The sequence below is a fragment of the Australozyma saopauloensis genome, chromosome 6, assembly GCF_035610405.1.
Source record: "Australozyma saopauloensis chromosome 6, complete sequence".
Lineage (NCBI taxonomy): Eukaryota > Fungi > Ascomycota > Pichiomycetes > Serinales > Metschnikowiaceae > Australozyma > Australozyma saopauloensis.
In genome coordinates this window covers 194,964-208,784 of record NC_086136.1, presented here as the reverse complement: position 1 = coordinate 208,784, position 13,821 = coordinate 194,964, and the positions used below count along the sequence as shown (strand labels likewise).

Below are 13,821 nucleotides of genomic sequence, written 5' to 3'. Positions count from 1 at the left end.
ACGGGGAAAATACGATAGTTCAAGAGTCCTGTAGCGCTGATATGGATCCGCGAGCTCAGAATCAGCTGTTTGTTTTAGGAAAATCTTTCCGAATAGTTCTTCTCACTCGAAGAGGTGTGGCTTTAGGGCTCTGAGCGTGGGGTCCGATGTGCTGTATATATGCACCTCTGATCTGAAACAACCAGGGGTAAAAATACATGTGAACTGTCGAATTTCTCTTTTTTCGTGAGAGGAAATTTAGACCGATAGTTCTGCAATCTGAGTATGTCGTCCACTGGGATGTCGGCTCCTACACCATGCATGGTCCCAAGTGCCACAATTGCTAGGATATTTCATGATGTAGCGTTTAAAAAGAAGGACACGAAAATCACTGCGCCGGCAGTTTTACTTTCTGGCGAGTACATAAGATTGTTTGTTCAAGAGGCAGTTCTTCGAGCCAATGAGCAGAGACTCGCTGATCTGTCGTCAGGTCTGGCAAACGGCGAGGAGCCCAAAAAAGATGATTTGGGAGATGAGGAGAATGATGAAGAAGATTTTGATTTCGATGAAGAAGAGGATGACCATCGAGGACTGGGGGTTTCAACCCAAATTGAAGTAGATGTACCGCCCATGGATGTACTTGAGGCCCGCCATTTGGCGGCTGTGAGTGGGCTTCTTCTCATGGATTTTTGAGACCTCGTTGTCCATCCATGTTTTTTTTGTCTCAGTCGTAAACGCGTTGTTGACGATGAGTCTATTTCTCTACCGGGACCAAGGCCCAGAAACCTAGCTTTAGACCATTACCAGAACTAGTAAGCGCACGATTCATGGAAGCTGGCATGCGAGTTTCAATGGTAACGTAAAAGGGGAGCCATGGTAGAATATCACAATCAAGATCCTCTGTTGCTGAGTAAGAAAACGGAACAGTTGCCCAATTAGCACCCTTTTCTAGACCATTGGCTTCATAATTTGCGGAATACCGACCACCCTTCGTCACTGAACGTGTCAATTTCTCAGCCCGGGACTCGGCAGTTGCGTCGGTAAGGAATTGAGTCGGTAAACTCTCTAGGATGCCCATCTTTTCTCTTCGCGAGGAGACCGCAAAGGATGTGACGGGTAAGGAAACGCTTAATTCAGTTTCAGTTTTATTGAAGGTTGAGGGTATTTTCTCCACCGTAGAAATTGTGATTTTGGCATTGCTGGGTAGCGCGTTGATGACACTGAGGTAGCATTGAGTATCCCCTTCCAGTTCCAGCTCTTCGGGGCCAACTTTAGCCACAAGCAACGGAAGTATATCCAATGCAAGCTCCTTTGTAAGATACTTCATCAGCCTTGGATCTGCGACAGGATCAAGGAGTTTTGTGTTACAACCAGGGCACGAGTAAGATCTTTTCGCCACAAGATGTTTTCCGGTGGGCAAAGGAGGAAGCAGGCTTTGGGGATTAGATCCTAGTCTGTTCAAATGAAATTGCTTCTTGTTTTCAGTGTTAGCGCTCAAGCTCATTTGCTGGAGTTTCTGCTCCATCTGAGCCGTGAGAGTCGTTGAGTCTCTGTGAGAGTATTTCTCACAGAGCCGACTAAAGCGTGGATCTGCCTTGGCACGAAGATGTTTCAGGAGTGGGATTGGCTCTGTGATGACCTCGGTTTCGTATGAGTAATCACAGTACCCACAATTGAAAGTGAACTGTTTACCTTTGCCTACATCCAGGGCCGTGATTGCTAGTGGCGAGCTGCATTTGACACACTCGAAACAATTCTTAATGCATCTAGTCGTTCCAGGAGAATCTGAATAGTCTGTCATACAATTGACACAGTACTTGGCCACAGTTTCAATTATGCAGCAGTCATTGCACCTAAGCACTAGGCATCTTGAACAAAAGTACAAGTCGGGAAGGGTCAGTTTCGTGCCTCTCAATGCGGCAGGAATTGCAACTGAAGATTCTGTCTTGTTCTTACAAGAACAGAGGTATATGGAATTGTAGAGATACATAGCTATACACGTATAATCCTAGAAGGACTACTTTCAACCTGTTAAATTGTAAGTTTATTTGGTTCCAAATAATTCAATTGCAAGAATTTCTTCTGTTTTGGATCAGACCTAGGAAGCACGTATATGTGAAACAGAACAGGCCAGATGTATCAAAAGAGGACATACATACACACCCATAGATACCTTCAAAACACAATGGCGAGTCAACGTATCGAATACTGCTATCTCGGAGTGAAATAGATGCAACTAGTAGTGTTTATAATGGCTGCAAATGAGTTGATTGAGGAACTTCAGATAAATACGATTGGGAAGAGAAACACGGATGCTCACCAAAGAAACTAGAAGATAACATATTCATATTTTTGTTATTTTTATGAACTACTCGATTTTTTTTCGGGTCAATGTTCTTGGAATTTTACTACTCATCGCCAATCATTCAGACACAAGCAAACACACTTGATACGCGAGCAAAACAAATACAAAAACCAAAACTACCGAAGAGTTATAACCGAAAAAATATCAGAAATTGGAAAATAGCAAAAATATCGAAACTCTGCAAAAACCTCACCTCCAACCCACCTCCAACCCACCTCACGTAATCCCCCATCTTATCACCTGCATCTCTGAAAAGTCATCTCTCTACTACACCTCCAACATGTCTTCTCCACAGAAAGAGGCCTTCAGCGCACCTACGTCGATATCACATGCTGCTCAGGGCCAGGCGCCCTCCAAGAACTTGGGTGTCAGATATAACTGTGCGCAGTGTGGAGCTAGCTTCACTTTGGGAAAGACTGATTCGATCAGATGTAAGGAGTGTGGCCACCGTGTGATCTACAAGGCCAGAACCAAGAAGATGGTTCAATTCGAGGCTCGTTAGAAGGGATGTGTATAGTAATGGAAAGATACAATTAGTTTGATGTAGTGGAGGGGCAAGAATGAAGAATGAAGAATGAATCAAGGGGCATGAATGATGAATGAAGAATGGAGAACATAACAAATTCAAATTTTACTTCACTGAATAAAGAATATGTGGATTGATATACGAGTAAAATTACAGCTAATCCGACCCATCAGCCGGCTGGTCTTTAAAGATCAATTAGAATTAGTCCACAGAGGTGAATAAGGTTAGTTAGAAAAACGAAAGTGGGGCTCCGAGTCGGCTGGCTTACTTGAACACTCTCTTGAGCTTGGAGAAGAATCCCTTCTTCTTCTCTTTGGTCTCAGTCTTTGGTTCGTTCTTGCTAGAGCTAGTAGCAGTTCCGTTGCCGGTACCACTGCTGGCCTTGACCTTCTTGGCTTGCTCAGCCATCTCCTTGGCCTCGGCAGCACTTGGGTTAATCTCTTCAACCTCCTTACCGATGGCAGTGGCGATTTCCTCACCGACCTCCTTAGAGTTCTTGCCACCCTCGGCAACAATAATCTCCTCCTCGGCCTTCTTGCTAACTGGCAAAGCGTCTACTTCCTTAGTGGCAGTGGTAGCATCAGTGTCCTTGATTGGGATTGGCTCCTCGATGGCGGCCATAGCTGCGGCAACGGCCACAGGGTCTTCGGTGGTCTCTTCAGCGTCTTGGTGAACCTCATTGGCAGAGGTTCCTGGGGCAACAGCACCCACGACAGCTGGGTCAAGAGTCTCGGGAACAAGAGCCTCAGTCTTGGCTGGAGCAGCCTCAACTGGAGCAGCCTCAACTGGAGCAGCAGCCTCGACTGGAGCAGCAGCCTCGACTGGAGCAGCAGCCTCGACTGGAGCAGCAGCAGCAGCAACAGGGGCAGCGGCAGCGGCGACGTCCTTCTTGGCGTCGAGCTCCTTCTCAACAGCCTTGCTGTCGATAGGTGGGACAGTAGGAACCGAGGCAGCGGCGGCAGCAGCAGCAGTGGCAGCAGCAGCAACAGCCTCAGCCTCCTCTTCCTTGGAAACGACATTCTGCTCGTCGTTGGTGGTCTCTGGCTCAAGTTCAGAGCTCGAAACACCGGTCTCAGGAACAGGAGTGCTGTCGGTAGAGCCGGCAACAGCAGCCCCAGCAACACCGGCACCAGCAGCCTTCTTGGCCTTCTGCTTGTTCTTGTATTGGGTTCTCTTCAATTTCTTCTTTTGCTTCTTCTTCTCCTCAGCAGTCAACTCAGGCTCGTTCAAAGTCTTAGGGTCTACATCTCTGACAGTCTCGAAAGCAGCCAAAGCCTCAGGGTCCTTAGGCACGAAAATGCCTGGCTCACCCAATGTCTGTTGCTTGATCTCCTCCTGAGGCATCACGGTGGTGCTGACGTTTCCTGTGGTAACAGGCAAACCAGCAGCCTCTGGGATAGCGGATTTCTGGGAAAGAGACGAAAGGGCGGAGACGGACAAAACATTGTTCTCGATTCCGTTCTCGTCGGAACCCTTGGCCTCGCTTTGGTTGACGAGCCACTCACCATCCACGACGTACTTGTACAAGATATCGGAGGATGCTGGAAGAGGGAACGACAACTCAAAAGAGCCGTCGGTTTGCTTGACCAATGGCAAAGACTTGCTCCATTCGTCGAAGGTACCGGTTACGATGACCTCTTTGGGTCCTGCTGGCCTAGGGTAAGTTAGTTGCTTGTTCAAAAGAAAGAGACGGAATTCGGGTCTGCGAGATAGAATTTGGTATGTTTAATACTACCGTTTTGTAGCTCCAAAGGAGAAGAATCCAATGGCGCAAACTTTATGCTGATTGGACGCAAACTCACAGAGTTACAGGGTCGATTGGCATTAACATGGAGAAGCAGAACTTGGGGAAAAACCGTCAGGGCGCGCAACAGAACGGGCGCGAGACTTCCCAATTGGGGAACACAGAGCATGCTTGACATGCCCCTCTACTCAAAAACATACCATTTGAAAGTGTAAATAGAAGACATAGTAGTGTGCTAGTTAGATATTCCACATACGCTCAATCCTAAAAAAGAACATAGTAAATGTGGTACTGCAGATAGGCCGCGGGCAAAGTCACGTTTGCACAATAGAGGAGCTTGAGCGTTATGAATGGTACTGCAGCCAGACAAGTTGCAGCCAGCCGTTGTTTTAAAAAGAAGTAGCAACGTAAGAAAGTGGGTCGATACAAAGCTGGCTAATTTTTTTTTTTGAATGAGGATTCCGTAATTTCGTGGCTAAATCCTAAGTATATTCCTTCGCATTCCGGTGCAGTACATGAACTTTGAATGGATCTGAACTTGCATTGACGTTCCTGATCTGTCGATGGTTGGATCGGGCAACATAGTTTGTTTTGTTTTTGTCAAATTTCCTTCTTTGTTTTGAAAATACTGTTGAGAGATTTATTTTTCGAATTTTGTCGCTAGCGATAAAATAAAACCAGGTCGTTTCAATCACTCAGGTCCGAACATACTCAAAAGAATCGGAAGAAGAACTAGCGCGTGCACCGATGCGATTGCAACAAGTGAAAGCCACATCCGGAAATAGTAAACCTCAAAGATACGCGATTGTGTGAATGCTAGAATAAATATTCCGATCAATTTGGTCATAGTGATACCTCCCAAAACTGAACCGCCAACTTTGCAAAGCGCTGCTGAGGCAAGCGCTGTTTTCTTGTCTTGCTCACCTTGGCCCTCGTAGCCCAAAAACCCTTCGTAAATCTGGTCTTCGTCCGTCTCGTCGTTCACTACCAAGTACGCTCTTGAAATATGCACAGTAAACTCAACTGCCAACCCAACACAAATCACAAGATTGACCAATGACACAGCATTGAGAGAGATGTCCCAAAGCGCCATTATTCCTCCAATGTTGACCATAATCACTGCCACTACGGCCGTGAGAATTGATGCCACCCGCATCAGCCCTAACAATAAGGTGCTTACAGCCCAAATCAGAAGCCCAGCAATCGCCAATAGAGTAAAAGTTAGCGATACGATCGTTCTATACTGAACAAAGAAAATGTAGAATGGAGAGAATGCAAATAGATCGAGTTCTTGTGGTGAGTGCTCTTTGATCTCGTCAACAATTCGTAAGGCGTTCTCATAAGCAACTATGAAGTCTTCCTGTGACCTCAATGGCTTATGACTTGTGCGCAAGTAGCTGCTTTTAATAGCAGTTTCATTGTAGCTTATGGAAGATGAATATGGTGCTTTGCCACCCAAGGGACATGGATCACTGGGCTCTTCTATCCATTGTCTGAAAAACTTCATAAACTCACTGCCAGTCGGAAATGCTTCCATCAGAATGTTGTATGGTGGCTCGTGGTCGGCATAACATGGAACGCATTGACGCGGGGAGGCATATGGCGAACAGAAGCGGTCACCAATAGCATTCTTCTCGAATCGACAGCACTGGTCAAGATCTGGGTTCATCCATGCGAAGAAATCGTCTAGCCAACTCGAAGCTGGCTCTGCAATTGTGGACACAGTGCCTCTCTTATACTCTTGTTCCAATACATTCGCAATCGAAAACTCTTCACAAGTAGAAAATTTACCACAGAACTCTTGTTGTGCAGATCTCAGGGTAAGATCCGAATCTTTGACAACGAAAAAAATTGGTGGACCGACGTTCAAATACTGGTAAACAGAATTGAAGTAATCCACCAAGTAGGAGTCAGCAGGCAATGCAAGTCGTTGATCGAGGCCCAATTGAATGGATGGAAGCAAGGCTAATGATATTCCAAGCCAAGCTAAAAATGCTGTGAAGATCTTTCTTTTGTTGGAAGGCTTCAATAGCCATGGAGAGTACTTTTTCTCTATGAACAGCGAGAAATCGTACTCAATTGCCTGAGTAGACTCCAGGAGCAGAATTTGCTTTTGGACAGTAATCCATGGGAGACAATCCATACGACCCTCCTCTAGACGTTTTTGATCAATCGTCAAAAATGAGATGAAGAGTGTCATTTGGAGAGAAAAGTTGATAAACACGGCACCAGCTGAATAGAAGGCAAAGTTTCTAACCGCAGGCATCTGAACTGTGGAAGCAAGGAAGAACATCAGGAATTGAATCAAGGCACTGATGAAACAGGAAGGGCCAATTCTGGCCATAGACAAGGCAATTCTTTCGCTTATAGACTGTTGAGGATTATTTTCACTGATGACATGAAGCTCATGAACAATCAAGAATATATTGTCCACTCCAACTGCTAAAATTAAAAATGGGATAACTTCTGCAATGATAAGGGTAGACTTGATTTGGAAATAGGCACAAATTCCCACTGAAGACGCTACCGCAGCCAAAATAATCATGATACCCAACAGGCCCAATTGAAATCGAGTGCGGACAAGATGTTTCTTATCGAATGAGGATGGAATTCGGCCGCCAAGAGCCAAGGACGCATAAATGAACATAGCGATGTACGATACAACGACAATCTTGATGTCTGTGTTTGTCGATTTATTGAGTTCTTCCTCTAGCGAAACTTCGGTACTGTACGAGATATTGAGGTTTGGCTTCTCATCTTGAATCTTCTTGATCCATTTTTGTAATGCCTTCTCGTAAGAAACGGCATAGTTCGTGTACTTCTCATCATCCAGGTGGTTGTTGATTAAAAGAGTGACCACGAATGCCTCAGAGTCTAAGACTTTGTCATCAGAAAATAAAAGTGACGGCTTCAAAGGCTGTTGGAACGATGGCAAACAATTCACAGGAGATCTTGTGCATGCTTGTATTTCTTGAGCCCAGGTATCTTTGTTCAAATAGGCTATGTTTCCCTGGAAGTACTGGGTGAATGACTGTATAGCGCATGTTTCATCAAGTGGTTTGAAGCAGAGCTTGTCAAAAAGCACTTTCTCGCCTTTTTCATTGGTCAACTCTTGCAAATCGAGCTCTTTTTCGAACCACCATTGTACAGTATCCCATGAGAGAACTGGCGATGAAGCATTGGCATTACTTATGATAAGCTGTTCGATTCTAAACCATTCTCCAAATTCAGATTCAAAGTACTGGAGATTTTTGAGTGCTGGCTCATTTTCGCTTACCCATAAATTTACCGGCTGCGTCTCCCACTCCAATTGTTTGATACCAGTGCAGCAAAGAAGGCATATTGCTACTGAAGAGATAATTACGACTGCTGGATGCTCCGCGCAGAAGTATGCTAACTTATAGAATCCATTTTTAAGAGAGTCCATTATCCACTCACGAGCTCTGATAATCCACACCTGCATTGCACTCAAGCCCACTACTGTCGAAGAATCACGGGATGAAAAGTGGGCCTGATCGTCTGTTTCATTTTCGGAGTTGTGAATTTCACCGCTCAAGATCTGATTCAAGCGTTGAAATTGAGCGCGTTTTGTTCTGGCAAGGTAGACATGGTATCCACCAATAGCTGCGAAGAGAAGGAGCCAAAGAACAATTACTACAAACGAAAAGCAAGGCAATCCAGCTACAGTGCACCGATCTTGATACGAGCGGAATTCAGGAAGTGTTGGGCACGACAGTGGACAATCAGAGCAAGCACACTTGAACTCAGGATCGTCGCAAGGCTTCATTGACCCCGAATTGAGCACAAATGGGGTCTTTGGAGGAAGTTCATATTTATAATTGATTTGGAATGGCGATCCACCCAAAAGAGGCTTTTCGTCACCCAAAAACTTGAGAAACTGAGAGTAGTTTTTAGCTCCACCACCAATCAAGTCCATAGCATAACCATTAGTGGCTGAAAATTTCACATTTTTACAGGAGTCATAGAATTGCTCGGCATACTTAGGATCGGTGAAGATGGAAAGCTCCGCCACGATTTCCTTGCCTGTATCGATAGCAGTGCCTGTTCTTGTTACATTCACAAACGTACCCTGAGCACCAGAACAAGTGAATTTACAGAAAAAATCGTAGAAGTTCTTCCGGCAGGCGGGACATGAACTTATTAACGGGTCGACACGTTTTAAGTTCAGCTCTAGCGTTGTCAATTGATCAAAAGAGCAACATAACCCCGATTCTATAGGGAAGTCTGCACCGCAAACTTTGTAGAGAAGATCAACTGTCTCTTGAGACGGTTTCGGAGCAGCAATTCGTTCGACGCAAGGAAGCAGACCACCAAAAACCAGTTTCTTACCACAATTGCCGTAGATAGCACAGGTTCCCTTTGAATCTGAGGAAGAAACGACGGAAAGAAGGGAAAAGACGGGGAGTAGAAGCGACCAGCGCATGATTTTCTAGTGAACAGAGGGTCTTGTATGGAGGAAAGAATTTCTGATCGAATGATGTAGTTTTGATGGACTCTTATTAGTGATATTGGTAGCAAATGGTAGATCTAGTATGTAGGCTCCATAGATAAGATATGGAGAGGGAGCAGATAAAAGAAAAAGTGCAGAGACCGCAATTTTTATTGATTTTTTGGAAAAGCATTATTTCTCACCGAGAATTGTTTCTATTCCTGATCTTTTCTGAATGAATCTTCTTGTCTTTGTCCAGAATCTTTGTATTGAAGAATGGCTAATACAGAACAGAGGCGGTTATAATTTGGCGTAGATCAATAATCAGCAAAAGTTTTCAGAAATAGGCTTCGTTTTGAAGTACGCCATGACGATAGAAGTACGCCATGAAGATGTCTCTCATCTATGTTATGCTTCAAATACTCAAGTCTCCACTTACGTCCCTAATTTAAGTGGATCTTTTGGTATAAAAATCCGTTTATTTCTTCTTCACTTGTTTAGCAACAGAGGCAATCTGCTAAAAAATAAGCATCCTGGATTCCAGTACCTGTTGTAGTGATAGAGACCTCCACTCATCTCGGATTCTCATGCTGAGTCAGGTGAAAATGCTTTCAATGGTTGAACATTTCTCAAATTGTTGTTTTCAGAGTCTCCATTTCTTGGACCGGAATGGCCAGACTGGATATCAGACGCCATTGACTATCAATTCTTCAAGTCAGAGCACCAAGCTTTCGATTTATTCAATTTCAGATACTTCGAAACGCTAATTCAAAAACTTTGAGCCAAATTTGATATTTGTGAGTTTAAGTCGTTTGCCTGAACCACGAGTTTGCAGCCAAGGTAGTACACATATAAGGATCGTAGTTGAACCAATCGTCTTGACGCAATTCTTTTTAATAGTCTATAATTTTCAAATGTTTAGAAAGCTTGACTTCCATTTTGTATTTTTCTTTCGCAATTTTTACCTCAAGTCCCGTAATTTTCACTTCATTCCCTGTCTTCTCTTATCAACTACTCAATTTACACTGATCTCTCGGAGTTCCCTAAAACATTCGATTCCAAAAAGAATGTTAATTGGTATTTCCGGAACACTTTCCTCGGGCAAAGCAGAGGTCGCTCGATACCTCACATTCCAGGGTTTTCAGCTAATTGGCGTCGAAACAGAAGATGCGGGCCTGGCAACACCTCCAGCAGCCTCTGGTCTTGATGTATACAAGTATACGACATTCGATGCCCTTCTAGATGATGTCACTGCCAATTGGCGCACCAACTACGTCATTCTTCACATTGATGATATAGAAATGCTACAGAAGCTTCAGAAAAGACCTTTCTTTCTACACGTATATGTCGATGCGCCTGTCAAATTACGCTATGAACGTCACTGCTTAAAGCGGACTGATCAGGACGTATCCTTTGAGAGTTTTGTGATGCAATCTGATGAGCTTTTGTTTGATGCGCAGAATCCATTGATCCAGATCAATAATCAGGCTAATGTCAAAGTCATCAACACGTCTACATCACTCAAGAGCTTGTATGTAAAATTGAGTGAGCTTGACCTCATGAATCCAGCTAGACTTCGTCCAACCTGGGACGCGTATTTCATGCGCCTAGCTGACTTGGCTGCCTTAAGATCTAATTGTATGAAGCGCCGCGTTGGTTGTGTAATTGTTCGTGACAACCGTGTTGTTGCTACTGGGTACAACGGGACGCCTCGTCATTTAACAAATTGTAATGAGGGTGGATGCACGCGATGTAACCAGGGCCAGGGAAGTGGTGCATCACTTTCGACGTGTTTGTGCTTACACGCAGAAGAGAATGCTTTGCTTGAGGCTGGACGCGACCGTATTGACGGTGATAGTTCGATCTTGTACTGTAACACCTGTCCGTGTCTTACGTGCTCAATCAAGATTGTTCAAAGTGGCATCAAACAGGTTGTTTATGCTCAAAGCTACTCCATGGATGAACACGCACACCGTGTCATGAATGAAGCCCGTATTGTTTTGCGCCAATATGTGCCACCAAAGGAGGGCATCTTCATTTAATCATAGATAAAGTGATAGCGAAAGCTACTGAAACGATTGAGCTTGCGGGTAAACGATTAAAATAATTAAAGAATGTGTGAACATTTTACATGACTAAAGGTTGAGAGAGAAAGGGGTGGCTTTGCATGTTCACGAGCCCCTGCATTGATTCTCTTTGTTGTGTATGCTATCAAGAGTCTGACCAAAGCTAGAACAACAAAGTGAACCCAAATCGCATGTGCTCAATAATCTCGACTATTTCACTTCCTCTGAAGCTTTAGAGCCTCAAAAGATTCTCATTTCTGTTTAGACAATTTCCTCTGTTCCACCTCTCGCACCAATACAGCTTAAGAGAAATGGTTCTGAATATTTCGGACCGCATTCTAGTGAGAGCAGACTCTTTTGTTCCTGTGAGGAGCAATTCACCCTGGATGTCTCTGTCAGATTCTCTTAGTTCTTCACACGTGTCGCTTGTTTGGATTCCCTCGACTTGTCGAAGCCCATTTGCATTCAGTACCTATCACTGCCACATTCTACTGCATTTTGATATCACTTTGAATCCTGAGCTCAGCTGTATTAGCAATAGCACAATTGATAGACGAGCTTGCAATAATTGAGTTTCTTGAGGTTTTATCTGAAGAAATTTTCTTGCTAGAGCTCTACACAGAAATTTTTTAGAACCCTTTGTATGTATTTATCCTAGAATATCCTCTCGCTCCTGTTCTACGAGTCGTTTTTGTTATAAGTGTGCTCCAAAGGTACGATAGCAACATGCTTCCTAATAAATAGAATATTTTCAATTATTCATTGTTTCTCTTTGCCAAAATTAAAGCTACAATTCGCTCAATATTTGATCATACGGTGAAGAATAGTGTATAAAACAACGTAAAAACGCGACGAGCAAGTTATCACTCCCATTCAAATTAACTTATTTCATTCTCGTGCTTCTCCTGGTCACTGAGCACAATTTTTCAAGATATCTATCAATTCATGAATTTCCTCCGACAGGTTCGAACCTGGGATTTACACTGACAAAGGACCTGTGGAGAATGTTAGCCACCCGGCCACAGAGCGAATAGAGAAATATTTTACAAAACAAATGACAGCGTATTTAATTGAGCATATGAGCTCAGTTCGTGAAAGTCACTGGAGGTTAAGAAATTGATAGACTGATTTGCAAATTTTGGTCTGAATCCTGTGGGATCTGATCGTTCTGTGGCTCAAATCAGTGACTACAGTCGAAATGTACGCTTTTAAAAATCGAAAACATACAAAAATTTTAGACAGTTTTAGTCTTCAACGCCAAAATAAAAATATAGCTGATGTACACTCGATCAAATCTACACTCAGCTTGTCATAATGTCTGTTCAAACATACACGCTACAAACTATTCCCCTTCCAGAGGAGCCAAAGGCTCAACAATACTTACTTCGTTAATTTAATATCGCTCATTCCAAAATCCTCCGAATTGACTCAAGTTTTTTTCACTAGAATACTCATGATGGTTCGAAACAAAGCACAAAACGAGATCATTTTAACAACCTGCTTAAGATCTAAAACAACACAAATTTTGAAGAGACAGGACTTAGATACAGTTTTAACGGAATGTAGACCAATATTTCTGGCAAGCACTTGCTCATCAGATGTGATACTACGTTTGACTTGACCCGGGTTTTTTTCGATTGGATTTATTTTTAAAGCAACATGTTTTGAACACCTTCTGTATAATGCATAATATATTTCGGACTCTCATGAGAGTCTGCGAATGTTTGAACACTACTCCATTTCATTATTTGCTTGTCGAATTGGGTATCTCCAGCCATTAGTGTGCGTATCTTCTCGAACTAGAAGTTGTTGCCATAAATTATGTTACAACAAAATCTATTCGGAATTCACTATTTTTTGTTATCCGTTCTTTTTTTCAAAATGGACAAGTTCAAGAGCAAGTTCACTTGTTTTTCAAAGGACAGAGACCATCTTTCCGCTGCACAAAAGTTTTGCGAGACTGAGAAAAAAGATGAACTAAGCAAAGCCGTTTTTAATTTCAGACTCATGGTAATACAAATCAATCTGGAGACAAACTTAGCCGAATTTAATGTTGATGGACCTCAATATAATAAAAAAACCACCTTAAAACATCAACTATCAAAAGATGTATATCTCGCTACGGAGGCACAAAAGGACCTCAGTCATCCAAAATTATTTCTAGCTCAAATTCAAGACAAATTTTCTGAAGTGAGTAGACTCAAGAAGTCGCCAATTTTTACCAAAAAGTCAGAGCTTAAGACAAAAGATACCAAGTTCTTTGTCGTTGAGAACTACATCCAATTGATCGAAAGAGACTACAAGCTTTTCCAGGAATTCCAAGAATATAGAAAAACCGTGCTGAAATCACTATGCAACAATCTCAATACTTATGAAAAAAAGGTATGGACCTTCTCGACAAGTAAAAAAATCAAAGAAGATATTGACAGGTATAATCCACTAGAACGCCCATCTGAGGATTTTCGAAAGGCTAGTGGAGATGCCAAACACTACAAATTGCAAATGCAGCTTATCGCCGGTCGCATAATAAAGTATCATCGATTGATATTTGATTCGCCCCTTCTCAGGGTTGAGAAGATGACTCTTTCGACCATACCCAATATTTCAGACGACGAAGACTCGTATTCATGAAAACATTTAAGCCACTTGGGTGCGTATTTTTTGGGTTTGTTTAAAAAATGCTTTGAAAAT

The 13,821-nt window shown here is 43.1% G+C and overlaps 7 protein-coding genes across 7 annotated transcripts; 4 read left to right on the top strand and 3 right to left on the bottom strand.

Annotated features, from left to right (window-relative positions):
* Positions 1 to 264: 264 nt before the first annotated feature.
* PUMCH_004668 (uncharacterized protein) lies at positions 265 to 672 on the top strand (the record flags this gene model as incomplete). Its single annotated transcript, XM_063023595.1, has 1 exon — positions 265 to 672. The coding sequence occupies one exon, from the start codon at positions 265 to 267 to the stop codon at positions 670 to 672; it is 408 nt and encodes a 135-aa protein (XP_062879665.1).
* Positions 673 to 733: 61 nt separating this feature from the next.
* On the bottom strand, positions 734 to 1,969 carry PUMCH_004667 (uncharacterized protein; the record flags this gene model as incomplete). The annotated part of the gene is made up of 1 exon (XM_063023594.1): positions 734 to 1,969. One exon carries the CDS (start codon positions 1,967 to 1,969, stop codon positions 734 to 736), a length of 1,236 nt encoding a protein of 411 aa, XP_062879664.1.
* A 655-nt stretch (positions 1,970 to 2,624) lies between these two features.
* PUMCH_004666 (uncharacterized protein) lies at positions 2,625 to 2,846 on the top strand (the record flags this gene model as incomplete). The annotated part of the gene is made up of 1 exon (XM_063023593.1): positions 2,625 to 2,846. One exon carries the CDS (start codon positions 2,625 to 2,627, stop codon positions 2,844 to 2,846), a length of 222 nt encoding a protein of 73 aa, XP_062879663.1.
* A 288-nt stretch (positions 2,847 to 3,134) lies between these two features.
* PUMCH_004665 (uncharacterized protein) lies at positions 3,135 to 4,214 on the bottom strand (the record flags this gene model as incomplete). Its single annotated transcript, XM_063023592.1, has 1 exon — positions 3,135 to 4,214. The coding sequence occupies one exon, from the start codon at positions 4,212 to 4,214 to the stop codon at positions 3,135 to 3,137; it is 1,080 nt and encodes a 359-aa protein (XP_062879662.1).
* Positions 4,215 to 5,305: 1,091 nt separating this feature from the next.
* On the bottom strand, positions 5,306 to 9,058 carry PUMCH_004664 (uncharacterized protein; the record flags this gene model as incomplete). The annotated part of the gene is made up of 1 exon (XM_063023591.1): positions 5,306 to 9,058. The coding sequence occupies one exon, from the start codon at positions 9,056 to 9,058 to the stop codon at positions 5,306 to 5,308; it is 3,753 nt and encodes a 1,250-aa protein (XP_062879661.1).
* Positions 9,059 to 9,978: 920 nt separating this feature from the next.
* On the top strand, positions 9,979 to 11,106 carry PUMCH_004663 (uncharacterized protein; the record flags this gene model as incomplete). Its single annotated transcript, XM_063023590.1, has 1 exon — positions 9,979 to 11,106. The coding sequence occupies one exon, from the start codon at positions 9,979 to 9,981 to the stop codon at positions 11,104 to 11,106; it is 1,128 nt and encodes a 375-aa protein (XP_062879660.1).
* A 1,845-nt stretch (positions 11,107 to 12,951) lies between these two features.
* On the top strand, positions 12,952 to 13,761 carry PUMCH_004662 (uncharacterized protein; the record flags this gene model as incomplete). The annotated part of the gene is made up of 1 exon (XM_063023589.1): positions 12,952 to 13,761. The coding sequence occupies one exon, from the start codon at positions 12,952 to 12,954 to the stop codon at positions 13,759 to 13,761; it is 810 nt and encodes a 269-aa protein (XP_062879659.1).
* Between the last annotated feature and the right edge of the window lie 60 nt (positions 13,762 to 13,821).